Genomic DNA, 25757 nt, shown 5'->3' with positions numbered 1-25757 from the left:
ACATTTTGCACATACACAAACCCTGTGGAAATAATTATATTAAATCTAAAAAACAGCACTACCATGAACTCACTCCAAAGATTTTCTTGAGAGCCTTTTCATCAATTCACTGGGCCCTGAACTAAAGGTTTCCTCCTTACACACTGTTCCTTTGTGGAAAGCATGAACATGGGGCTATGTTACAGCTGGAAATAGACTTCAGTGATGACCATGGAGCTAGGAAGACAAGGTTTTTTACTAGTTAGTAATATATTCCACTTGTTGCATTTCACCCTTTCCTGCTTCATGTATTCCCTATGAATGAGGCACATTCTTACAATGTATTTCCAGTGAATTTTCAAAATAGATGGAATCAGCAATTTTTTAGAGCAGCCATGCCTAATTCACACTTCCTTTTCAGCAGCTACTCCTTCTGTTACAGTTGTGCCTACAAGCTGCAAATATAACAAACACCCCAGGGCAGTGAGCTCCACACTGACATCCTAAGAACAGAAAATTCCTGAGTTTTCAGTTCAAGGAGGGAAGATAAATATAGTACCATCCTGCTTTTTATGCAGAGAACTTAAGAAGAAGCAGAAATGTGTTCTAGGTGGGTCTCAGTAGCTTTAAAATTGCATGCAAGACTGAGTCTCCAGGAAATCCAAACTTTTTGAGAAGTGGTGATTGGAGCTTTTCTAGGCAGGAGGTTTATTTGGGCTCACTTTATTCTGCAAATTCATTCAACCTTTAAAGTCTTGAAGTTTGCTCCATACAGCAACAACCTTTCAAGTGATAATCAACCTTTAGATTATTCAGAAGCAATTCATTATGGCAAGTGAGGGAGGTTTTTTAATTGCTCTTCCTATGATTTGAGGAAACACACTTCCAGCACCCTACAGAAACTGATAAGACACGTTATTTCAGACAACACAGTTGCAACCCAGACAGATCTGAAAACTTGCTTAGCTGTATATTCCTATGTACCTTATGTCACATCTAGACATAAGTGCAACCACTTATAGTTTTTTTCCAATATTTTCACATTCAGAGAAATAAAATAATTCCAGGTAAATTATCACCACTGTTAACAGGTGAAAATTCATGTATTAGTAGATATCTAGTGTACAGTGGAGCATTAATTTATGACTAATATTTATTTGTTTTAAGGGGTAGTGTCCCCAGAGTTCATGCTGATTCATAGTGCCTTCTGCCTCATTGAACACAGGTATTTCTGAATATTGGTTATTTGTTGTGTTATTTTTGTCTGAACCTGAACCATAAATCCAATTTTTGCATGAGGTAAGAGGATTGCTAAGGCTCCTAACCTTAAATTTTGAAGGAAATTTGCCAGCTTCTCTACTTGAGAACAATAAGTCCTCATATTTTCTCCATCCATCAGCAATGTTCTTATATAAGACACAGTCTGATATCTTTTCTTGTGACTGCTCCCATGAAATTCAGTGGCAATCCCCTATTCCTAGGTGGAAGGAGAAATACTACCAGATTTCAGTCACAAGGCATATTCAGACAACAGAACTGAGCTAATGCCAAAGAAAAAGTCCCACTCTTACTCCCACTCCTTTGCTCTGCAGGCTGCAATGACCTGATCCTCTGGATGCAGTGACACAGTTCGTGCCTGACATGTGGGTAGTCAAATCAGTCAGCTGATCCAGAGGAAAGATAATCCCAAAAAAGCCCTTGCAGAGTCAGCACATTTAAGTGGCATATTGTGTGACCAGATAGGCAAAGAAAAAAGCCCCAACACAAAAGTTACAAAACCCCCACACTCATTTTACGTTTCTACAAAAGTAATTTGATTACTTCTTGGACTGTTCCTACACTCCAAAACCAGCATTTCATGCATTAGTAAACCTTTGTCATCATCACAATTGGATAGACTAAAAAGCATTAAAAAAAAAAAAAATCTTTCGATCAAATTTCCAGCTTGCCAATGGGTTTCCATCCTACTCGTGACTCTCTCCAACTTCTCCATCACCTCCTTGAAATGTATTGCTTCCATCTGGGAGCAACCTTCATCCTGAAGTCTCAACAGTGCCAAACATAATCTCTCAATCATCTCATCCCCATCCTATCCTATCCTGTCCTATCCTATCCTGTCCTGTCCTGTCCTGTCCTGTCTTGTCCTGTCCTGTCCTATCCTATCCTATGCTCTATGTTCATGCTGAAAGCGCCCATCCCTTTACCAGCACTTTGTTGACCCAAACTCATCACTGTGAACACCACTCCATCCACAGAACTCCCCACTTGAGGTCTCTTTCTAAGGAGCCATATGCTGCCCCTTACTGAGCAGCATTTTATTTCATTTAGACTCTGTCCAGGCAAGAGTTTTGTCTTCTAGCTCCCATTCTGTTTCCACTTCTCACCAAGCTGGTATCATACCAGCCTTAACAAGCATTCCCTCTGGACAGTCTTTGATGGAATTAATGAAAAACTGGATAAATACTCTTGTGAGAGTGTAGAAGATGGTTTACATAGGTCTCTCCTGTTTCATAATACTGAGATCAGTCTGCTTTCTTTAGAGCAATGTTCTTTGTCAGTTCTCAATGCAAACCTGTCCTTGGTCACCATGCTGAAAAGGTATGTAACTCATTCTTCAGCTTTAGGGAGTACAAAACAATTAGACCTGAATTGATAAGTTTGTGTATCTACATTGTATTTCTTAGCACTGTGTGGACATAGCAATCACTGAAATAGTGATTTTTTTTGTATTGCTCTGATGGCATTTAACTCACCTCACATGTTCTAGTGTATGTCTCATTCTGCCAAGAAACAAATTAATAAAATGTGGGGTTAGAAAAATATAATCACAGAGTATTTCAAACAGATAATACCAATTTATTAGAATTTCTTACAGTGAAAGTACATTACAAAACCTTATCATTGGCAAATAATGAAAGAAGGAAAACTCACACTTGAAAAACAGAAAGTCAACATTAGAATGATGCTAAGGTTGAATAAGACTCAGGTGTTCAAGAGATGCAGAAAAATTAGAAGTTAGAAAGTTATCATGGCAGTTTTCCCAGACCAAAGTTTTCCCAGCCACCTGGTTTAGTAGAAACAAGAAATCAATCTACTGAAGGCCATGTGCTTCATTTACATCTGCATGCAACTCTGAAACAGCTCCAGTAGAGTAAAATCCTGAAAAGCACTAGTGCATTCTCACTGTCTAAAAATCTGTGTTGAACTTAATGAACTGCAAAATACATATATTCTGACAAACTAATTGAAAAGCTTTGATATTAGATGCAACTTGCGTAACAAGAATTATTAATTTTCCAAAACAGAATTTATAAGGAATGGAGAAAAAATGTAGTCATTACATCTTTTCACAGAAACACTGCTCTGGTTGGATTTTGAACATCTGCCATTGGATATGATACTTGACAGGCTGGAGACAAGTGCTCTAGAGCCAAAGCTCAGGTAATACTCACACATTTCAGTGGACAGCCAGTTTGCACGGTTGCATTCCAAAACTGACATCCCTGTGTACACTGCAAAGACAGAGGATGGCTTTAAAAATTACTTTGAAAGCAGAGTTCTGAAGGCAGGGGATACTCCAGCATCAGCAATTCATTAAAGGTACACATGGGTACTACAAGTACTCAGATCCTACAGCAAGAGAGTTACATTGTATAGTGCCCTTCTCAATGTAAAACCAAATACAAAGCAAAATAAATTTAGTCTTGTTCTGGGAATGAGTTTACTCAGTCAGCTATGATGTGGCCAGCACTCCCACCATCCCAGCTTTGTTTTGCCATTTACTCTCTGCACAGAAGCAGCAGATATGCAGTGTGCAGGACAGCAAAGCACAGAGGAAAGCTGTTCAGCACAAGCCATCCCACATGTGCATGCCAATAGGCATTGGCTTTAAAACCATGAGTTTTCAGAGAAGTAATAAATATTATATTGTTCAGTTTTGATGTTCGACTTCTCTTGTTTATGCTGTTCCATCTATTTTTTAGTGATTATGAAGGTTTTTCTTTTTAAAGAGAAGCTGGAACAACTTTAGAAGCAGAAGACTGATACTCAGTGTTGCAAAGCCTCATGAAAAATATAGTGAAAACTTGATAACACTGAACAAAGATACTCTGTAACTTAAACAGGTGAGTCAACCTTGCTATGTCTTGTCACTGACAACACAGACTTTTATGGTCCCAGCATCATAAATGGCCCAGCCTCACTAGATACCAGGTGCTGAGAGGCTGCTTGCCACTAGTCTGTGGAAAATACAGAAGACTGAATTCTCCACCACTCTTCAAAGAATATGTATAATCACTGATACTGAAATTGGCAGGAAAAAACTTTCTAACACAAGCTGAGCCGTTAGAAAGCAGGCATTCTTTATCTGTACAGGACACACAGAAGGACATCTTATTTGTGTGTGTTTTTTGAGAGTTTACAACAAAGTATTTATCCACTCTAATCATACATATAAATTGTGGTTTTTACCTGATACATAAACTTTACTTTCCTAGAACTTATTTCCATGTATCTGCCTCCTACTGGAAGTCCTATTATAGTCCTGAAGGTTTATCAAGAGGGGTCTCTGGTGGCCATATTCACTGAATGCTTCAATATTAAAGGTGGCCTTTCCTTGAACTTTTTCTTTGGGCATACACTGTTGCTTCTTGCTACATAACTTGCAAAAACTCCACTGTATTCCTCTTTATCTGTTTCTCCACTGGTTCCAGCCCTGTTTATCACCCTGCATGCACACCTTTACATCCTTTTATCTTTTTTTTTTTTTTTACAGTCTTTAAGCTTTATTCAGCAACTTCATGGGAGCTGAAAAGTTTTATTCTCTATGTTACCTATCACCACCAGCTTAAATAGCATATTTGCAATCTGAACTAGGAAATCAGCTAAAGTCCTCCAAGAATGCTCCTATGGAAAGCTCACGTTAAACCCCCATGATGGACACAACTATTTGAAGTCCTAGGGAACTCAAAATGTTCAACAATTATAAGTTTCTTACACTGAATCACTGAGAAAATGAAATAAACTACTTAACTGTACAGAGGTAACTGAATAAGACAGTCTTAATGATTTGCATGTTGGACGGAACACTACTTTTGAGTTATTGTCTTAAAAATGGGAGGTCATGAACTTTGTAGATCACAAATGTGAACATAACTCACAGAAGAGGTCATCACCTTTAACACATTTTCTTTAAATAAAAAATACAGCCATGTTTCTAATAATTAGAACCAAATCTACCCACTCAACTTAGTGACTTATTCTAGACAGGCACCTGTGCAGATTTTCATGTATACTTTGAAAATATAATCATTGCATCCATTGTATTCAAATACCAGGAACATAAAATGTCAGTAATTAACAAAGTAAACCATTACTCACCGCTCCAGTGATGTCACTAACATTGCAAAGATTAGTAATTCCAAGTTCTCCTTCCTGTAGGAAAAAATAAATTTTTTTAAAGTATCAAAATATTTCCCCAAAATTCTTTGTTTAAAACACACTAAGTCATTGGCTTCTTGTAAACCAAATTTTCTTCTGCTGATGTTTCCTCATCTGGAGAAATTTACTGTTGAGAAGTAGTTTCTCACTTGATTTCCAAGATACCATCAAACAAAGACATTGGCGGAATAAGTCGGTGTTTGTCAAACTGTCTGAGGTAGGAATTTGGCTCTTACCTCCCCATTCTGGTTCACTGAGTCAATAACAAATCCTTCACAAATATGTTGGGCTTAAATGACAAAGCCAAGTGGCTTTGACCTCCTGGGAGAGGAAAGGCCTTCCTTCCAGCTAAATGCCTTTTGTCTGGCCACCTTTTGAAGGAGTTTTACGCAGCCATGTGGTGATCGCCACCACCCTTCCTCTCCCACCAAAAGTGCTCTCCAGCAAAGGTGCCTGCTTTTTCACATCATTCAAAGTGTGCAAAACCTATCACTGTCACTCAAGTGCAAATGATTTGAGGATGTATGCAACAACCTTAGAGAAGCTGAATAGCAGCTCTTAAATTTTTGACCTGAAACCAGGTAAGAGCAGCCTTAACAAAACAATTCTCAGGAAGAAATTTCCAGCACACTGGGTACATGGTGACAATAGTGAGAATCAAAGCTGTCACAAAATAAAAAATCAAAAACAACAAGTAGACCAGAGGAGAAAAATAAGATTTACAACTTCAGACTCAAAGATTACATTTTTCACACCTGAATCAATACATTCACTGAACATAAATGTGATTTTCCTGTCTTTCAAAGCTGAAAGGAAGAGCAGCTTATTTCTTATTCTGAATTAATTTAAACTCAAATCAAAGGATCCCCATTAAGGTTATCATTGCATGATAGGTTTCCATCAGGGAAGGCAATTAACTCTTTCACTAGTGAAAGAGCTCCAAATAGCTTTAAAGGAACTGTCAGGGAAGTGTATGAAATAAAATAGATCAGGTGATAGTACGCTGCAGCAGGTTTCCACAATTAGCACCAAGTCACAAAATGTCCTTTTTACAAAGCAAAGATACACAGTGCTCTAAAACACATCAACACGTTTCTGGCAAATAGAAGCCAGGAGGCAACTCCTGAAGGCAGAATAATTATCTAGATTTCAGAGGTTTTGTTTATCTTTTTCTTGCATTTGTAGAATGTATTCCAAGGAATATTAAGAAAGTATAAAACTAAGGACCTGACCACTAATTTTAATACTTACAGAATTACTCACAATTTAAACCAGGCAACTTAAAAACTAAGCTGCAACTAGGTTCAGGATAGCTCTGTGTGTCACAGAAAGAAAATTTCTTGTGACTTTAAGTTTTCCTTGATTATATAACAAAAGCCCTGGACTAGACTGAAATGAATAAGTTAAGTGAATAAACTGAAAGAATAAAAGTTTATCTTCCCCACCATCCAGGGTCTTTAGCATTTGTAGCAATTGCATGCAGTCAAAGTAGTGGGATTTGTTCCTTACCAGATTCCACAAATTCAAATGTTAAATGTTGATTCTCGAACTCTGCTCTTAAAAAAACACATTCTTTAGAGAAATTTTTAAAATACTGATACGTAATATGAAGTTCTTACAGTGCTAAGAACAATCTGTATTTCAAAAGATTAGGTACAGGTTTTGAAAACTTACCAGGTTATTTGTACATAAGTTTTGACAGTTCCTTGAGAAAGCACAGTACACTGCAGAAATCCATAGGCAGCAAAGAGCAACATGTCTTTTTAGGGGGAAAACCCACAGGCAAGTGTTCTTCATAACTTAAACAATTTCACCTGGTAATCTGCCTCTTTCCTGGACTCAGCCATACAAATGCCTTTTAGTTGAGATGACGGAGATACAACTGTGAAATTTCTGCATGTCAGTTGATTAAACAATTTTCTGAATCCTAGTTTACACTCTGCTCCTTCAACAGCTTCTCAGCTTCCTGGAGCACTTGTCCTGAGGTTACGCAACCTCTATTTCATAGTTTCTTATTAAGCCACTGAAACAAAAGGGCTGACAAATGAAAGTCAGTGTATCGACTTACACAAATATCATTAACGTGAAAAGGAAACCAAGGGCAATGCTTAATCAGGTGCTCCAAGCCACGCGGAAACGGGGAAACGGTGGGAAAAAAAAGGCCTAATGTTAATTTTGACTAAATCAAGCTATTTCTAAGTATTTGTACGTGGATGCAACTAAGAAAATTAGTTGGTAATGATGAATAACTTTGTTAGAACACCATTGATCATATCAGACATGGCAAAAACTTTAATTAATCTTTTTTTGAATGACTGTTTCTAAATGTTCTGTTTCGACACCAAAATATCATACAGAACAGACCTGTGCCTGCCTTCAGATGCAATCTGGACACAAACTAACCAGAGCCAATTTGCTAGGGGCTCTCCAGATGAGGAGGCACAATTGTACATATGTGTTTGAATCCATATCATGGAAGAAAAACGAAACTGATAGATAAATTGTGTGTCTGATTTATAGAGTGGTTGAAGCTGAGAGTTGAAGACTCACGTTAAAGAGGTCTGTGGAAAGTCAAGCTTAAGACACATACAGCCTCTGCTCTGTGGCACATCTGTGCTGTACCAGCGAAGATATCCACAGAGTAATCCTGCTGTAGAAGATCAATCCAGCTTACACACACACACACATATAGATGTATATATAAACAAATGCTATGCCGTTTTGTGCATGTGTATTACTCATTACAAATCAAATGTGTTACTTTATAAATAACACAGCATTTTGATGATCAGTTGAGGCTGGCACATCCTGTCATTGCTGCTTAGAAAGGGTACCTGCTTTCCCACCATACCTTTCCAAGCCCCATTGACTTGCCAAGGAAACATTTCTGCAGTCAAGCAATAAAACAGGCTAAGAACCCAGCTTACACTAATCCAGCAACAGCAGAGATGAATTGGTTGGCATTAATCTGATGCTGGTTTTTTCTGGCTCAGGCTGTAGTAGATTCCCCTGTGCTGCTCCGTCCATGCAGCAAAAGGAGTAAATGCACTAAGGCAGGAGGAAATGGAAAGCCAGGATGGAGAAAGATAATGAATATTGGGAAGCATGTGGCTCAACATGGTCCAAGGGGGAAACACTTTTAGGACCAGGTTCCTTCCTTTCCAGCAGCTTCCAGATGAGAGTAAGGCTCATCTAGGTTCAGATTTGCTTTCAGCTAAGTGCTTTCAGCTACACAGGTGTGGGGGAATTACTGCCCAATTTGTTTGTCACTTCTCCACTCCAGAAGAATGCTGCCCCCACTCCAGCCCATGAGCAAAGCTGCTCAAGAAGGAGCTCCTTAGATCCAGCCAAAATAAGCCAGTTTAGTCTGACTGCTTAAATAGTAGGTCTCTGCTAATCCAGCTCATCTTGGCTGAAGATGTTTCATCAGAGCTCATGTGACCAGCAACACTGAAGAGGAAGTTGGTGACAGGCAGATGGAGGCTGCAATTTCTTCCTGAAGCAAAGAACCTGTCTTTGGATAGTTATGACATATAAGACCTTCAGGATTTGTTCTCTAGGACTTTTAGGTCTATACTAGTAAATTCAATGTACCGACATCAATACCCCAGCAAGCTGGCATAGTATAACCCACATCCACACTTTAAAAATGTCTCATAATCCAAGAGAGGATAGGCACAGCTGAGATACCTATGGTCAGTGGCTCTTAGATTTACTATATCCCAAACTGTTCCTGGATATTATTTGTGCTAGTGCTGATGTGGATCAAAATCAGACAGAGTTCAACAATTGATCTATGTGGTCGCTCAGGATTAAGAGTGGTGTCTGGCATGGATTTAAATTACTAATTTAGATGTCGTGCAGGTAAAAAAATACACCTAAGTTCAAACTTTTTAAAAAATCTTTTAATAGCATTTAAATAGTCAACTTTTTTTGGGGGGGGGTGTATTTAAGGAACTGTTTGATTGGTAGGATATTTAGGGTGTTTTTTTCAGAATGTATAGGGAGAAGCACTGGGAGATGAGAAACACAGAATCATAGAATCATTATAGTCGGAAAAAACTTCCAAGATCACTGAGTCCAACCTTTGCACACCGCCATGCCAACTAAACCATAGCACTAAATGCCTTGTCCACGGGTTTCTTGAATGCTTCCAGGGACAGTGACTCCACCAGGTTAAGAACCAGGTGAACTCCTGGTGAGGAATATAATCAAGGTGCATCTCAGTCTGAAGAAAAAGTCCACAGCACCATAACAATATCAAAACAGTACTTGGCTTTTCAGACAAGGAAATTTGGTTGCTATCAAACACACATAATGAACTCATTGTAACCAGAAAGCTTGGCTGTTACTGATGAGGATAATTCTTGTCAGTCTTTGAGTGGGTGTCTTTGCACACTCATATAGGGGTAGTGCACACATGCCTCCCACAAATGGGCTCTAACCATTGCAGTTAGCTAATAAAATAGTAATATTAAAGACACCGTTCAAACGAACTACTCAAGTGGTGCAGAAATTTTTCTTAAACTTCCAGCACCGTTTTCCACCAGGTGTCACTGTAACATCCCATAAACCACGACTTTCAAAGAAAAAAAGCACTGCAATATCTCCTTTCCTGTTTACCTTCCTTTGAAAACATTGGGAGGACAAATAGTAACAGTCACCCCAGCCTTTAGGTTTTTAACATGAATTTCAGGAATTCTACAAGAAGAGAGCACTTATGGGCTTTAGAAGCCGAACTTTAAAAGGACTGTTTGCAATATCTGTAAATAACAAAGCATTAAGTGTCATTTTTAAGTGTTTTACCTCCATTACTCTGCACCTTGATGTGGAAGTAGGGATCCAAATTTTGTGAGCTATCATTAATAAACCTAGTCCTTTATATTATAGATCTCCTTACAGAATATAATTTCCATTATCTCAAAGAGCAACATAAGGAAGATGTGCTTGCAGACCAGCACATCTGCAAGAGAGAAGACTGAGAATTTAGAGAAAAATAGAGAAAAGAAAACTTGATCACAATTCCCTAGCTGGACAGAAGTACATATCAGAGCTCTTTACAAACTATGGATTCATCTTTCAAGTTCTTTTGAGTCTCTTGTAAGAGAAATAGAACTATGTACAGACAAATGGTCAGCCCTGATAGCAACGAGTAAGGGCTATCATACCTTGAGGAGAAACATGTACATTATTACTGCCAGTGAAGTGAGTAACTAACAGCTCCTTTATACCTGAAATTATCATAATCCATAAAAACAAAATATTCCTGTACATGAACACGCACAAGACTGTGCATTTGTACACAGGAATGGTATAATATAAGCAGACCAAAGATCAAAGGCACAGAGCTTTAGTGCTTTGCTCCACTTTCAGCAAAAGATTAAAATTATTGGCTCAAGGTGGGTTGGCAGCCTCTACTATTCACCCCAGTGCACAGCCACAGGCTGTTGTACATACAGCCAGAAATATCAGCTGGAAAACACCTTCTGGGCTGCCAAAAGGTTACAGCCCAACACATTAACATAAACTGCTGACAACTTTAGCTTATTTTAGTAGTACAGGACAAAAGCTCTCAAATGGTCAGCTCCCAGCTGATCCAGACCTGGAGTTGTGCCATCATTCCTGCCATTGTGACAGCAACCTCCATCACAAAGTTTGGCCAAAAAACTCAACCCTCTCCAGCAATCTAATTTTAATCTCCTCCCACGTTTGAGTCAGGCACCTAAAATCTCATCAAATGAAACAATTGTCTATGTGCTGCCTCTCAAACACGTCTGTGCACGGTTTCACAAAACAGCAGCACACAGCAGGAATCGGCAGGACAACAAAAGCTGAACACGGGATGGCTGAGGGGGCAGGCAAGAAACCCAAAAGCCTGCAGATGTTTGTGTCTAATCTGGGCTGTTTGTGTCCAGTCACACAGCACCAAAAATTCTTTGAAGATAGACCACCGTCCATGAGTCCTGTCTTGATGAGAAGGAAAGTTGGGAGAGGTGAGAAAGGAGAGACTGTCAATCCCTCAACCAGCCTACAGGGCAGAGCAATGAAAAGGAAAATCTCAGCTTTTACTTATCAGTTTCTATCTTCTTTGTCTTGGGGAGGGCATATGTTGATGTGCTGATGTGATGTATTAAGTAATAATGGATTTTCACTCTTTTCCAAAGATCATAGATTATTCTCATTTTCCCTCCAGCAATGGGCCCCCATTAGATTTTGAATTTCTTAGTAAAGTAAATGAACAAGAACCCTTAGGGCAAAAATCTTCCCTCCACTGTCCCGGCCTCCCTCCTTCCCCTTTCATTTGTTAGTGCAACTGCTAAGACAGCTGTTTGTCTGGCAATAGCAGCCAGTCGGTCAGGGAGTGCTGTGCACAAACAGAGGGAAGGCCATACAAGAGAAACCCCCTGGAGTCTGGCTCAAGATTTATATCTATCTCTGCAGATTAGAAAAGTGGGGTTGGGGAGGGGGGGGAGAAACAGACTGTTAAACTGGATCAAATTGGAAAGACAGTCATGCATGAGATCCTTAGCTAAACCAGTCAGGAGACAGGGATTTGCTTCTATTGATCTGCAGTAATGATGACTGGAGAAATGTCTCATTAAACGATGCACAATGATGGATTTCAGACTAGGCAAACTTGAGCTGTGGAGATTAACAGGAAGAAATGTAAAAGCTAGGATAGAAAAGATAAGGAATGCTAAAGGGTAACATGGATCTATTAATACGTTGCTAAAAATTCAAATCTAAAAGAAAAAGAATATATTAGAGTTTATTAAACTGTGTTTGTGTGATCGTCATGCACAACATTAGGAGAGACAGGGAACACAAAGCAACAACAAAAACCTTGCTGTTAAGTAGGTAAAGCTTGCACTTCTTTTTGTTTTTCTTTAAAGAGGGTGATTGACAAAGTGTTTGCAAAGCTATTTAGTGATTTGTTCAACTGTGTTATCTACTAGTTATCTCCTGATTATTACTAATCAAATGTGCAGTCTGAAATTTGAAGAAAACCAAATTTCAACATACACAAGTAGCAGGCAGTGCAACAGTGTGAGTGTAAAATGGCCTGATGCAGGATGTTTGAAGAGGATTGCATGAAAAAGATGTGCAAAGGGTTTTAGAGGGAGACAGAAGGAAAGAAGATTGCATACCACAGAGCGAGTGACTTATCGCTCTGAGCATGTAGATCAGTGTGTAAGAAGATATAAAATCAAGATTAGGAGAAAAAGACAAAAGGTGCAGAAGCAGTAGTACAGATTACACAATCTTCAATCTTTGTTAAGATCTTCAGAACAGTCAGGTGTTCAGTTTGCATAAACATCTCCCATAAAAGTCTCTACCTCTAGCACCTCCTGGTTTCCATGGCATTCCCAAATACCTGAACATTTCATCTCCCAGTAGTTCCATAAAAAGAAATTGCTTATCCAGCAATCCAGGAGAGAGCCCATCTGCCTTGAGCTCCTTACAGATTGAGAAGAAACAGCGCCCACTGTGGAGACAGGAATTGACTGGGGCTGGATTTGACCATTTCAATCACCAGCCTGAGAAAGTCTGTTGCTGGACTGTTATTTGGATGCACTGCTCACTGACCTTTTGGTAGGTATCTAGAGTCCCAGTCCTTCTCCCCCCATAAATTCCCACCCTCCTCTTCTTGACTGAGCGGCGCCCCCAGGTACAGGCACTGACACTGGTGCACAGGAGCAAGCAGATCCCTTTCTCCATGCAAGCAAGAGCAAACCCCTTCACAGTAGGGGGGAAAAAAATTAAGGATGTTCTCTAAAACACAAGCTTGTTGCAAACAGTTGGAGATATATCTAATCCCTTCTTTTCTGAAGGAGAGCAAAACATTCCCTGGGAAGACCATAATTAGCTGGGATCTACCATCAGGAGAAATCCTGGGGATGGTAATCCAGCACATCATTTCCACCTGCAATAACTGCTAAGAAGGTAAATGCTGTGGGCAAGACAACACTTTGTCTCGACTTGCTAACATGCACCAACACCACAGGCAGCCCAGTCAGCTTCAGGCTTTATCCTCCAAGGGCTTAAACCACTCTGGAACACGTTCCAGAGTGGTTTAAGCCCTTGGAGGATAAAGCCTGAAAAAGTCACGGCAGTCTAAAGCTGCCGTGACTTCAGACAAGTCTACTTCTTGCCCTTCTGGGTGCAGGGGAAGGCCTGAGCAGAGCCAAATTCAGATCAACCTGATGAGGGCCAGCCCCTGCTGAACTCCTTCACTGTGCACCCATCCCCCTGTTATGGGGAAAACAGGGCTTGTTCCTGTTCCCTAACCACAGGTCCCAGTGACACCCTCCCTGTTGCAGGGAGAACCAGATGTTCACCCAGGACTAGCAGTGTTTAGGTACTGTTAAAAATAGGCCAGAAACTGTTGTAAAATAGTTGATAGATCGTTAAGCATGTACTGTTAGTTTGGTTATTATACTGTAAAAGGTGTTAAAAGGGTAGTTATGGGAAATACGGAACTCAATGAACCTAAGTAAAGTGCACCACCCCCCAAGCGAAACAGAGCCAGCCTGGACAGAACTGTAATGGGCCAACCAAGTGCCTTAAACCTTCATGCAAATGTAGGATCCAAAAAGAAACCAATCCAAAGGGACAAAAAGCACGATAAAAAGGGGCTTCTGACCCACTGAATCTGTGCTGCTCCATCAGGGACGTCGCTACATCGCTGCTGAGAAGACCCCGCGCCGGCGTTGCAGCATCCTTGACTGGAACGCTCCTGCTGCTCGGCCCGCAGGCCCCCTTGCTCTAAGCCTTTCTTTTTCTTACAATAAAAGCTGAAATCACTTTAGTCCGGGAGCTTGCTCTTGTTTTTATCAGGTACCATGGTAGGGGGTTCCCAGGGCAGAGCCCATCCCACCCCCAGGCGAGAGCAGGGCAGCCAGGGCCGTCATCCAGCGCCTTCCTGGGGACAGAGAGGCCAAGGCTGGGATGTGGGCCCGGGGCTGGAGAGTGGCCCTGACTTTGCACCACTGGGGCCAGGGCTGATGGCTTCAGGGGCTGGCGTGGGGCCTGTGTCTCTGGGGGAATGGGGGAGAGCAGGGGAGCTGGGCAGAGCCAGCCCATCCCATCCCAGGTGTGCCCTCAGGGCAGGCTGGCAGGTGTCACCCTGAGCAAGGGAACCCCTGCCCTTGCGGACCAGTAGCTGAGAGCCAGAGGGATTATCCGAGAATCTCAAAAAGCCACTGATCTGAGTCTGCCAACTCCAGTGGCTGCAGCAGCAGTCACTCGAATTTAGATGCATTGATTTTAAATTAATTGCAATGCTTTTAAACAGCCTGAGTATTATCTGCCCACAGCCATATGTGCTGACCCCCGAGCTGGCACAGACATGCTGTCAGAATCACAGCAAGATGGTGGTTTGGGTGGTAAACCAGCTTTTTTATTTTCTTTTTCTGAGGAAATTTCCTTCGGGCTGAGGGACGTTTCCTTCCTCAGGAAGTTTCCTTTACTGAGAAGCCGAGCAGATGCCAGAGCAAGGAGGGGACAGGCACTCAGAGCTACACCCGCACACTGCCAGTGAGGGTGCATCCCGATGCCGAGAGGATTTATCACCTGTGAAGGACACCAGCCCTGGCATTCCCTGGCACGGTCCCAGACCTGCTTTCCTCTCCTTTCCTGCCCTAGCAGTGAGGTTCCTCCCTCCCCCCTGCGCCAGCTCTGGCGCTGTTTTGATCCTCTCCTGAGCTAATTCGGGTCCCCAGCACAGCGGAAAGCTATCCACCTTGTTGACAAGAAAATGTTCTGCTACCTCAGCAAATTGAATTAGCTCAACACAACATCAGGTGAGCTCCAGGAAGAGGGGAAGTGAGGCAAAGAAAGGAACCCTTTGACCCAGTTGGTTTGAGCATCCACTCTAACAGCTGCTATTGTTAACTAAATTTAGGTCTGATACTTCATTGTCCCTTAATAGGGGGAAGCCTGAGGAGCAGGGTCTGCTGCTCAAGACATGTTTGAGTGTGATCTTGCACAACAGAGCAGCGACCTCTCTCTGCAGTTTGAGAACACAAATAGTAAGAGGTGGCCTTTAATTGTGAGGCATCTGGACTCCTAAAAGATTTGCGGAACAATTACATGCTTAAGCTGTAATGATAAATGCTACCTCAATGGAAAGCAGGCTAGGAGAGGGGAAGCATTAAACAAGGGATGTCATACAGGTTCATATGTTCATGCTCCCAAGATTAAAGATCTAAATTGGTTTATGAATGTACATTATTTTTCCAGTATTATTTTCATGCACAAGCACAATGATTTGCCTTTTCTAAGGCTGAAAGGACTCAATGGAGCTCAAGGAAAGGATTGCGCTGAAAAGACAAAATCTCTGTATCAAAATGGATATAAGAGAATGAATTATTTTTAAACAATGACTAAAACAATTATTTCTGAGAAGATTCTTCTGGCTAGGTTGGAATGGGGTTTTTTTTGGGTTTCTTGGTTTTTGGTTTGTTTTTCGGTTTTGTTTGTTTGGTTTGGTTTTTTGTTTGTTTTTGTTTTTGTTTGGTCTTTTTAAAATTTATTTTCCAGCCATGTTTTGGATTTCTACTAAATCACAAGCCAGAGAAAGACTGTTCTCTGAAAAAAGGTTAATGTGCCCTTTTGCAGTAATGCACTAATTAAGTATGCACCATATCCTTCAACCTCCCTGGGCATTTGTGTTCTGAGTCCAGTGTACTGGGGAATACCCATCCTAACAGCAATTTAAATTAGGTGCAGACACATGCAGTCTTCCATTGCTCTTCAAGCTGCAGAAGTTGAGCAGAATGAGGAGCTATGCATACAGCAACATCCTGAATTTAGGAAGCATGGGCCCAAAGGAGCACTTGGCACTGCTGTCAAGAGAGGCTCCCCCAGTAACGTCAAGGTACTTTGGATTAGGCCCAAGAACTAATCTGAAGAAAGAGACTCTGCCCAAACAGAACTACTGAGCAGTAATGTTTCGTTTAGTGGAGATTCCAGGTGCACAGAGTGCCCAGGTAGATCTACTCTAATGTCTGTACACCAGTAAAAATAGCTCACTGCATTTTCACACAAGTTTTTCAGATAAATGTAATGCATATGAGAAATTGTCTATAAGTGTGTCTTTGTAAGACTATTAAAACAAAACAGCTATAAATATTTCTTTTATGTAGCAACAAGTTAGCCTGTACTTGGTAGAATGCCTGTCTGCAAATGTTATAATTATTTTCTATGACTATGGTATCTCTGTCATGCTCTTTTTGTTTCCTTTACTTCAGTGTTTCCTATTTTATTGCAACAATGTAATTCTACAGATCAAAGCAACAACAACAACAACAACAAATCCTGGGACAGTTACACAGAACAAGGAACATCAAGAAAAAATACTGGGCATAAGATGCAAGGAAGTAAGTGAAAGTTCATGGTCCACCAAATCCAGGCTGCAACCAGCAGAAGCCAATGTGAAATTACCTACATGTGCTCCAGAGTGGTTTGTAGCTGAGAGGCAGGCTGAAGAGCAGCTGAGCTTCCTGCTCCTATTCATTTAGAGGATAGGATTTGCCTCTCTAGATCCCTGGTAACACGAGCATATTGGTGGAAGTGTGGGAGAGGAATAGGATAATGCCATAAGAATTAATCAAACCCTCACTCTCTTTTCCAAGTAAAAGCTAATAAGTCAGCCATAAAAGAGTTCCACATGCTAATATGAATCCCAATTATTGATTAATATACCTTACTCATCTTTATTGAAAGAGGAAGTCTTTACCTATAAATACCTATAAATGGTACAGTATTCAAATGTACACAGTAGAAGTCTGAGCCTAAAAAATCATGGTAACTCCTGAAAAGGTGCTGAGTCCTTGTAAATCCCTCATGAGCAGGGTGCTGCATGAGAAAGCCAGAAACTACAGAGACTCAGATCTCCTCTGAGAGCAGAGGAAACTGCAGAGCCTGAGCAGGTCATTATTACCCAGGTTAGTTTTGGCCTGGTTGGAGCAGCCAATAGCAGTCTTAGCTGTGGCTGACTGTGCCAACACCCTGCTCACCATTTGGCATTTCTTGGTGTGCATCCTGAATCCTTTTGTGCCAGACTAATCCCAACTGTCCCAAGGCATCTCCTCTGTGAAGCTGCCTGATTCTTTGTGCACATGAGGAACTGTGGCTGGATGCTGGGGGTTGTTACAGGGACTTTGGCCACAAACAGTTGTTCTCTGCCACGGCTGCTCATGCCAGATGAAGGTTTTCTTGTTCCCAGATGCTCCATTAATCCACTGGAGAATGAAGCCATGAAGGGTTCACTCTAACTTTTTAAGCTATTGAGGACAAATGTGTATGAAATAGATAAATGTTAGTGTGAGAACTCAACATGCCCAGGCAGCAGGAGGTAGAAACTAAGGTTAGGCAGCAGAGCTGCTCACACAGTGAATGCCTGGCCCTGGCCCTTATATCTCTCACCTGAGCAGGCAAGCAGCTCACAGTGCCTGGGCTGAATCCACATGGACAGTCAGCCCAACCCCACCACCCTGCACCAAAACCTTCATCACGCTCAAGGGAAGGAGGGTAAGAATATCTGATTTTGGTGGACAAATGCCATACTGGATATAGAGCAAAAAATTAAAATACAGGCTGAATTTGAGTCTTGGAGGCAGACCTAACTTGAGCTCAACTATGTCTATCACATTTGGGAAGAGGCCTTTAGGACAATTTATGAACCCTGGGGCCAAGAAGAACTACCAGTCTGACAAAACTAAGAATATAGTATCTTTAATAGAAAATAGAAAAGACAGAAGAAAGCTAAAAGTTTTTGCTTTGGGAAGGAATATCTGAGAAATTATACTCTCCACACAAACCTAATTTTAGATGGCAACAAATATGAATAATTGTTCTTTTATTATCTTATGAAGAAATAATGTTCAAAACTGATTTGGGTGTTCACCAACATGATATATTTATTTTCTGTTGTGCAGTTATCTTTGACAAGGAACCTAAAGCAAGCTGTAATCTTTCGCATTTCATAAACAGGCAAAATAGTACATTTACATAAATAAAGTAATTAAAATATTAGAAAATATTCACTCAAACTCACGTTTTCCTAATTATTTGCAAAAAGGCAAAAAGTTTTTTACAGAGACGGATTACATTTGATCAGGCTTTTACATTCAATAAATAGCCTGGCTTCAAAAGCAATTCACAGTGAATCCCTAAACTATATGTCCAGTTGTGACCCACAGCTGTGTCAGTATGAATTACAAGAATTTGACCTTGTGATTCATTGGCGTAGTGGCCCAATGCTATGCAGAAAAGTTGCACAAGAAGCTTTTTCTCCATACATAATGATTATTGCAGATTTATGACCTGTGCTTCCACTATGCATAACTGGCTTACTGCTGTGCAGACTTCCACAGGGCCTGTACAGAGCACAGGGAGGGGGGAGGGACCACATTCCCACACATCATAATTGCTAAAGTAATAAGCATGATTCCCATCCCTCTCTCTTGAAACAAATGAACTGAAGAGAAAGAAGGTCTTACTTTTCAACTCCTGAGACTTTAAGCCTGAGTTCATTCATACCCTGCAGGAAAACTGCAACATGACATGGTAACCCTTGAAATTAGGAAGACAAGCTAGATCTGCAGTAAACTGGATGACTTCCTTTAAACCAAGCAGTCACTCAGCTCATACTTATATTTGCTTTCAGCTCTCTTAGTTATACAGGCAGGAGTATCATGATCAATAAACAGCACATAAACTGCCCTCTCCAGTGTGCATAAGTGGCACACTCTCTAAATTAGAAATGATCAAGTCCTGCTTATTTGCATTCATCTTCCATTACTCCACACCTTTTGGGAAAGATTATAACTAGATCAATTGCTAACTTTATTTAAAAGACATGTGATTCAAACATAATTGGTTATTCCTGGAAGTGACCACTGGATAGCCTCATATTTCACAAAAGTAATTTCTTAGCTCCTACTTGGATGCAACCTCATAATCATGAGTAAATGATTAAGACTACTTGTTTCCCATGGAAAAAAAAAAAAAAAAGCAGACTGTGCAAATTCAGCTGTGAACTCCCTCTTGAAAATCCCAAACATGCTACCATTAAAAATTACCTACGTATTAATGGGCAAAATTTGACATTTTTTAAAAGTATGAAGACTAATACCTTGCAGCATCACAAAACCTCTCTAAAATACCTATAAAAAACAATCAGAGCTTTGTCACTGGCAATGACCAAGGATGCTGTCAAACCAGTAAATTATAAAATAGTAGGCTCTGTTTTGACAAAAGGTGTCTTGAATCTCTAGATCATAATATTTTTCAAGGCAACCCTATAACAATATGTTTAAATGAAAGGAACGTTCTGCCCCATATTTCTTGGCAGCAGCATAACATGTTTGGTTGATTGTCTTCAAAATCCAGATGATTAGCAACTTTATTTCTTTTTCCTTCAAAGTATGAAAAATCATGACCTAAGACGACCAAGCAGCTGTGAGAAACTGCAAAATATGTGGCAGTGGGACAAATGATTAGTCTTCAACTTGATCTCATAATTACATCATAATAGGTGACATGATTGGATAGGTTACAGCAATTAAAGTGATGAAAAGTGCACATTCATCCCCTATATGACTCTCATTAGAGTTACACCCAACTGCTGCTGTTGCAGTGAATGAGGTTGCTTATCTCTTAGCATCCAATTATCCCATAGACATTCCCTACCCGTGCTGGGAAGAGCCCTGCTATCACAGCCATTCAGACAAGACCTATGGTTAAGACAAAAGTCTTGGAGCCTGCTGCGGTTTAGTTTTCTCTCCCGGAATTTATTGCCTGTTATTTCTTTCCATGTTCTTAACGTTTAAGAATATTTATGGTCTCTCCCCCCTGGGGATTCTTGCTACCAGCGTAATTACATAATGACACTACATCTTTCCAACTCATCCATATGGGTGCAGGCAGTGACCTGAGCTTGTGCAAGTTAAACTGTTTCTTCTATCAGAAGATGTTTTGTTTTGTTTTGTTTTTCTATCTGATTCTTGCCTCATGTTTGCCTTAAAGTACTGAGGAAGCATTCGGTCATGGTCACAAACTACTTGAAAAGTGGAAATGTTATTTTACTGACTCCTTCCCTCCTGGGCATTTTCACACCTGGAGAAGGATGCTTACATTAAGCAAGGAGGGAAGCTGGTAACTGGAACTTCATCACAACCCAGGCTGGCTCTGAGAGGGAGGGCACAGCCCCACAGCCAACTACAAATGGGTAGATTTTTTCCTAATTCCAACGGGTAAATTGCAAAATTGTTTTGCAACAGTAGCTAGGTGAATATCCAGAGGAGTCCTGGAGGTCAGTCCATCTCCTCATGGTTTAATGGTATGCAGACCTTAGTGGAGGGTGGTGTTTTAGAGGCTGAAGTGTCCGTGCTGCTCCATGGGCAAGGCCTTAGATTCCAATGATAAAAACAAAGCATAGAGCATTGTGTCCATAAAATACTCTACATACACAGAATAATTCATGTATATCTCAAGGAATTTCATGCAGTTTATACAAATACTGCATGTAGACACATTTAATGATTTTACCTTATGTGTTTTATTTTCTGCATTTTTTATATAACCACCTCATACACATCTGGCAGAACACAGTCTCTGAATACACGGAGATCGGCAACCACGGCATTTTGTTCTCAGCTTTATCCACTATACCATTTGCTTTTGCCCCAGTGAAAATGCAAAATTTGGCCCTTATTAAAGACTGCTAAAAGGCCTCTCAATCTGCAAGCTATCCTTCTGCTAATGAAGAGATTAACATACCTCTCAAGGTCTAGAATTGTTCTTGCTGTTCTGTAATTTGTAACCTCGGGTCCTCTCCACCTCATTGTGTTTTCAATTCCTCCCCCTTCTTCTATGCAAAGAAAAAGCTTTCCACTTACTAAGAGCAGGAACTTTCCTGTTAGCTGCACAAAAGCAAGACTGCTCCATTAAGATGAAACTTCAACCTCTTTGTATAAATTAAGTTTTTGGTTTCTATTATTTTCCCCGTAGACCCTGTACAGAACAAGATGGTTTTGAAAGGAAGAATTTACACAGTGTCAAGCTTGCAAGATAAGCTTACGACAATTCTGCGGTGAGTTTTTACTTCCTCCCCTGCCCCTTGCCCCAGACAAACTATCAGTTTAACATCAAACGAGGAACACAAGGACTCATCAGATGATTTACATTTGCTTAGAAGCAGCTCTTTCTCTGTGTGTTATATGCAATTATGCAACAGTACATAAAAAGTATATGTCAAGAAAGCAAATCCATGAAGCTAGAGACTGTACAAGTCTACAAATGAAACCTGGGTATGTCCCCACACTGACCATCCACCTCCTGAAGTGTTTTGAGCTGATTTTGTCCTGAAGTCCTCACTTGCTGTTTGTTCATCGTGGGGTCAAAGGTCTGCAGAGTAAAAACTCAATGGCTCATTTGCAGGTGGCTGCACAGTGAAGGTATCCATACAATGAAATGGGACACATTATCTAGCTGCAGGTGACTCAGTTAATACCATTTGCAACAAACACACGAAATATTCCTAGCTCATACCCTTGGAAAACTACCTGTAAAGGAAAGGTATATGTTTATGCTAAAAAGTAGCTATGTGTTTGGTGAATCAGCTCTCTTCCAAATTAAGTCAGTGTTAGTGACCAAAATCAGTTGCAAAAAGCTGTCAGAAGTGGTTTGGCAGGGAGTTTTCCTGTTGTGAAGCTCCCACCGCGTGACAACATATTAGTCAGGCTCAATGTATGCCTTCTTTCTGAACTAATCGTTTGAGTTAACTCAAAGCACATGCCTTTAAAACTATATTTATTTAAAAGCTGGTTTTAACTCTCCTTCTTACAAAGAGAAATTTGGAAAAGCACACATGAACCAGTGGAGCAAGGTGACAAGGGTTACACAAATCCTCCTTGTGAATAGCAACTTTGAGAGCTATAAACTATTTCATTCATCTTAATGATTATTTAATCTTGGAAGCTGACAGCAAGTTCCTTGCCTACAGTATATTGAAAACTGACAGAGAGAGGGCATAGTAATGAGAATTTAATAGCAAAATAAATAATACAGAAGCTACTTCACTGATTGCATTATTATTATCCTGCTGAAGTCAATAGAAAAGCTGTGCTCCCAACACCGGCGAGAGGAGCAGAGCTTCCCCCGAGCACTACACGTTTGCAGCAGGAAACACGTGGCCTTGGACAAGCGACCAGCTCTGGCCGAGCCCAGAGTGGTGAGACTGAAAAGGCAGCCTGCACTCTTTCCCTCCACCAGTGCTCTCCTCACTGGCCGTGAGCGGAAAACAAATACCACTCCCAGACATTTTACAGCCCCAGTCTCAAGGGCAGGACTTATCATTTCACTACAAATCATTGAAATAAAAATAACTGCAAATTGAATCATTATCTCTCTGTCTCAGAGGGCACTGCCAAGCCTCCAGTGCCCAGCAGTGGAAGAAAGCCTCCTTTCATGGTATCTATCTGCCAACCTACCTTCCCCCTTGTTCTGAGCCTCTAGAGCTCTGTGGCAGGTGAAAACTGTATTGGCCTTCCTAAGTTGCCACTACTAATTACCAACCATCCAAGTTTTATGGAGAGATCAGCAGTAGTGACATTTATCTGCAAGCTCCATGGCAAAGTGCTCTGCACATTAAATTGCCCAAGATCACCAAAGCCAGTATATCACTGTACTGTTTCCCTAAGGTTAGTTGGGATTGACCTGCAGGACTGTTCTGTCCATATTTATGGTAACTCTTAACAAATAGAGCTAGAACCTGGCACTATTACTAGAGAATATATTCTAGATCTCAGTTGATGGAATGAAAATCAGTATAATTCCCAGTACCAACCCATGTAGGACTGACTGGTTTTGATTGCCTGCTGAGACTAATACAAGACAATGTATGCTCATATGTTGTTATATCGCTTTTCAACAGCTACCACTCTTTCAAATATGATATATGTTTTGCAAGATATGTATTATCCTATCCATCTCTCTCTCTCATGTTTCCATTTATACTGAGTCTCGTTTGAAGGTTTTGGATGAGAATTTGGTATTGGAAAAACTATTTTTTGTGACCACAATATTTTCACCACTTCTGTGGGGTCTTTAAACCCAGTCTTGAGGCCGTTGCAGAGTTTGACTTTTTCACCCCTTTGTCTCCATAATCGCCCTCATTTGCATGGATTTTCTCCTGACAATCTGTGAGGCAAGTACATGATCAGGCCACTTTTGTTCACATGGACATGCTGCTCCTATTTAAAAGTCTCTCAGCCTTCAGAGTCTTGAAGAGAGTGACCCATTCCAACCTCCTTCAACCAGAAGGATGCTGGCATTTGTTGGCAAAATCCAGTGAGGATTAGTCTGACCACCGAAATACTGCACTAACAAACACTCTCTCTGCCTTATATCATCTCTAACATTTTAGTCTAGATTTCAAACTCTCCTTTGAAAAGAAGGGTAAGTCTTAAATACTAACAACGTGTGTTAAATACATATACCAAGAATATAATGTACTGGGTACATGGCAAAAAATATGCCTGATCACATATGGTGTCTGAAAAGTTAAAAAACAGACATTAACACTTACAAAACAAGAGCTCAATTAGAATAAAGGTTTACCAAACTTGACTTTTTCTAACATAATATAAAATCTAGCAATGTTATCTCTGACATAAAAGTTAATTCTGTGCTTCATTTTAGCATAGCAGGACAGTGTTCCTGACCTGGCAGCAGTGTGAATCCACCTGCCTCACAGCAACCCATCCCCGAAAAGACTGTACAGAGTCAGACAGCTCACCTTCCATTCTCCAGGGTATTTCTAAAAGACAAACCACCGGGGTCTGCTTAACATTCGGGTCTCCTGCAGCTTCTGGCACTGTGTTCCCTGTCGTGCATCTTCAACCCTCCCTGTGCCACAGGTTTCTTCAGAGCCGGACAGTCAAGGTCCCACCCAGAGAAAGAGATGCCTACAGTACACTTTAGAAAACTCCTATTTAATTCCGCCCATAATTGTAACAGACAATGCTGGCACAGGCTAACCAAACGGCTTGCAAACCTGAGTGGAGACCCTTTTTCAGGACCGGGAAGCCCGATCACTACCCCAGCTGTGCTGAAGGGGCCGGACGCTCCAGCTTGCCCCGTCCGGCCGCGCTGCCCGCCGGCCCCACTCGCGTCCGCCCCCGCGCACACACCCTGCGGCTTCCCCGCGCCCCTTCCCGCCGCGGCAGCGGGAGCGACGCCTGGGAATCAGCCTGCGAACGGCAAAATATTCCTGTTTCCTCAAGAACATACTCGCATTTACGAGCGCGTGTATATATGTGTGTGGGCATGAACGTGGCTTGCCAGCTTCGGGGGCTCGCAGGCGATGCCGGGGGCCGCATGGGTTTGGGGAAACGCCGCGACCCCGGTGCAGCACCCCGGATCGGCGGTGGGCGGGAGAAGCAGCACTCGGCGAGGGGAGGGGGCGGCGGGGCCGCGCCGGCCCCTCGGTCCACGGCAGGAGGAGGAGATACCCCGAGCGGCAGCCCAATGGGAATTGTGGCGCTTCCCCTTCTCCCGTTTCCTCTCTCCACCCCCAGCCTCAGGCCGGGGAGGCGGGAGGCGGCAGCTCTGCAGCCCGGCCACCGGCGGGGCACGGGGCCAGCGGCAGCCCCGCACGGCCCCTTCTCCGCCTCCGCAGAAACACCTGCGGGGGGAAGGATGCCGGGAGGTGGCCGCCCCCCTCCGCGGGAGCGCGGGCTGGCTCCGGAGCCGCCCCAACGAGAAGGAGAAGAAGGAGGAGGAAGAGGAGAGGAAGAGAAAGGAGCAGGAGGGAAGTGGGGAAGTTGTGCCTTGCCCGCCCCGCCGAGAGCCGGAGCCATGGGCCCGGCCGGGGGGGCGCGGGCCGCCCCCTCGCTGCTGCTCTCGCTGCTGCTCGGAGCCTCGGCCCCGCTCTGGCTGCGGGCGGAGACGCTGGGTGAGTCCGGGGCCGGGCGGGGAGGCTCGGCAGGCGCGGCCCCGGGGGCTCCCCGCGCCGGGGGCGAGCGGAGGGGTGCGGCGGGCTGCTCCCGCCGTCCTCGCCTCGCTGCTCTGCGGGAGCGTAGCCTGAGCTGCTCTCAGGGCTGTATATAGCTGACCTGGTTAATCCTCGCCGGGTTTATCCCTGTGTCTGAGTAGCTGCGAGATTAAAGTGGTAACCAGCCTTACGGTAAATGACTACGACTTTCTTGATATTTGTTAATGCAGACTTTTTTTTTTTTCTTTTATATTAAGTCAGATAAGCGGTGAAAAAGTCTCGGGAAAGTTGCGTGCAGGGGAAGGCCACCTGGGCGCCCGGCTGTGGCCGCGCCTCC

The 25757-nt window shown here is 42.1% G+C and overlaps 2 protein-coding genes across 2 annotated transcripts in view; one reads left to right on the top strand and one right to left on the bottom strand.

Moving 5' to 3' along the window:
• The window catches only part of ROS1 (ROS proto-oncogene 1, receptor tyrosine kinase), an 85710-nt gene extending 60904 nt beyond the window's left edge, over positions 1-24806 (bottom strand). Inside the window, exons 1-5 of the mRNA XM_059843297.1 lie at positions 24526-24806; positions 7093-7177; positions 5359-5412; positions 3432-3491; positions 2733-2759 (exon numbers count right to left, since the gene is read on the bottom strand). Of these exons, the coding sequence (XP_059699280.1) occupies positions 2733-2759; positions 3432-3491; positions 5359-5412; positions 7093-7177; positions 24526-24806 (507 nt within the window). The remainder of the gene's footprint in view (positions 1-2732; positions 2760-3431; positions 3492-5358; positions 5413-7092; positions 7178-24525) is intronic.
• Positions 24807-24954: 148 nt separating this feature from the next.
• Positions 24955-25757, top strand: part of DCBLD1 (discoidin, CUB and LCCL domain containing 1) — a 46201-nt gene continuing 45398 nt past the window's right edge. Inside the window, exon 1 of the mRNA XM_059842229.1 lies at positions 24955-25381. Coding sequence (XP_059698212.1) covers positions 24955-25381 — 427 coding nt within the window. The remainder of the gene's footprint in view (positions 25382-25757) is intronic.

Source organism: Haemorhous mexicanus, chromosome 3 (genome assembly GCF_027477595.1).
Source record: "Haemorhous mexicanus isolate bHaeMex1 chromosome 3, bHaeMex1.pri, whole genome shotgun sequence".
NCBI lineage: Eukaryota > Metazoa > Chordata > Aves > Passeriformes > Fringillidae > Haemorhous > Haemorhous mexicanus.
This window is presented reverse-complemented; position numbering and strand designations above follow the sequence as displayed.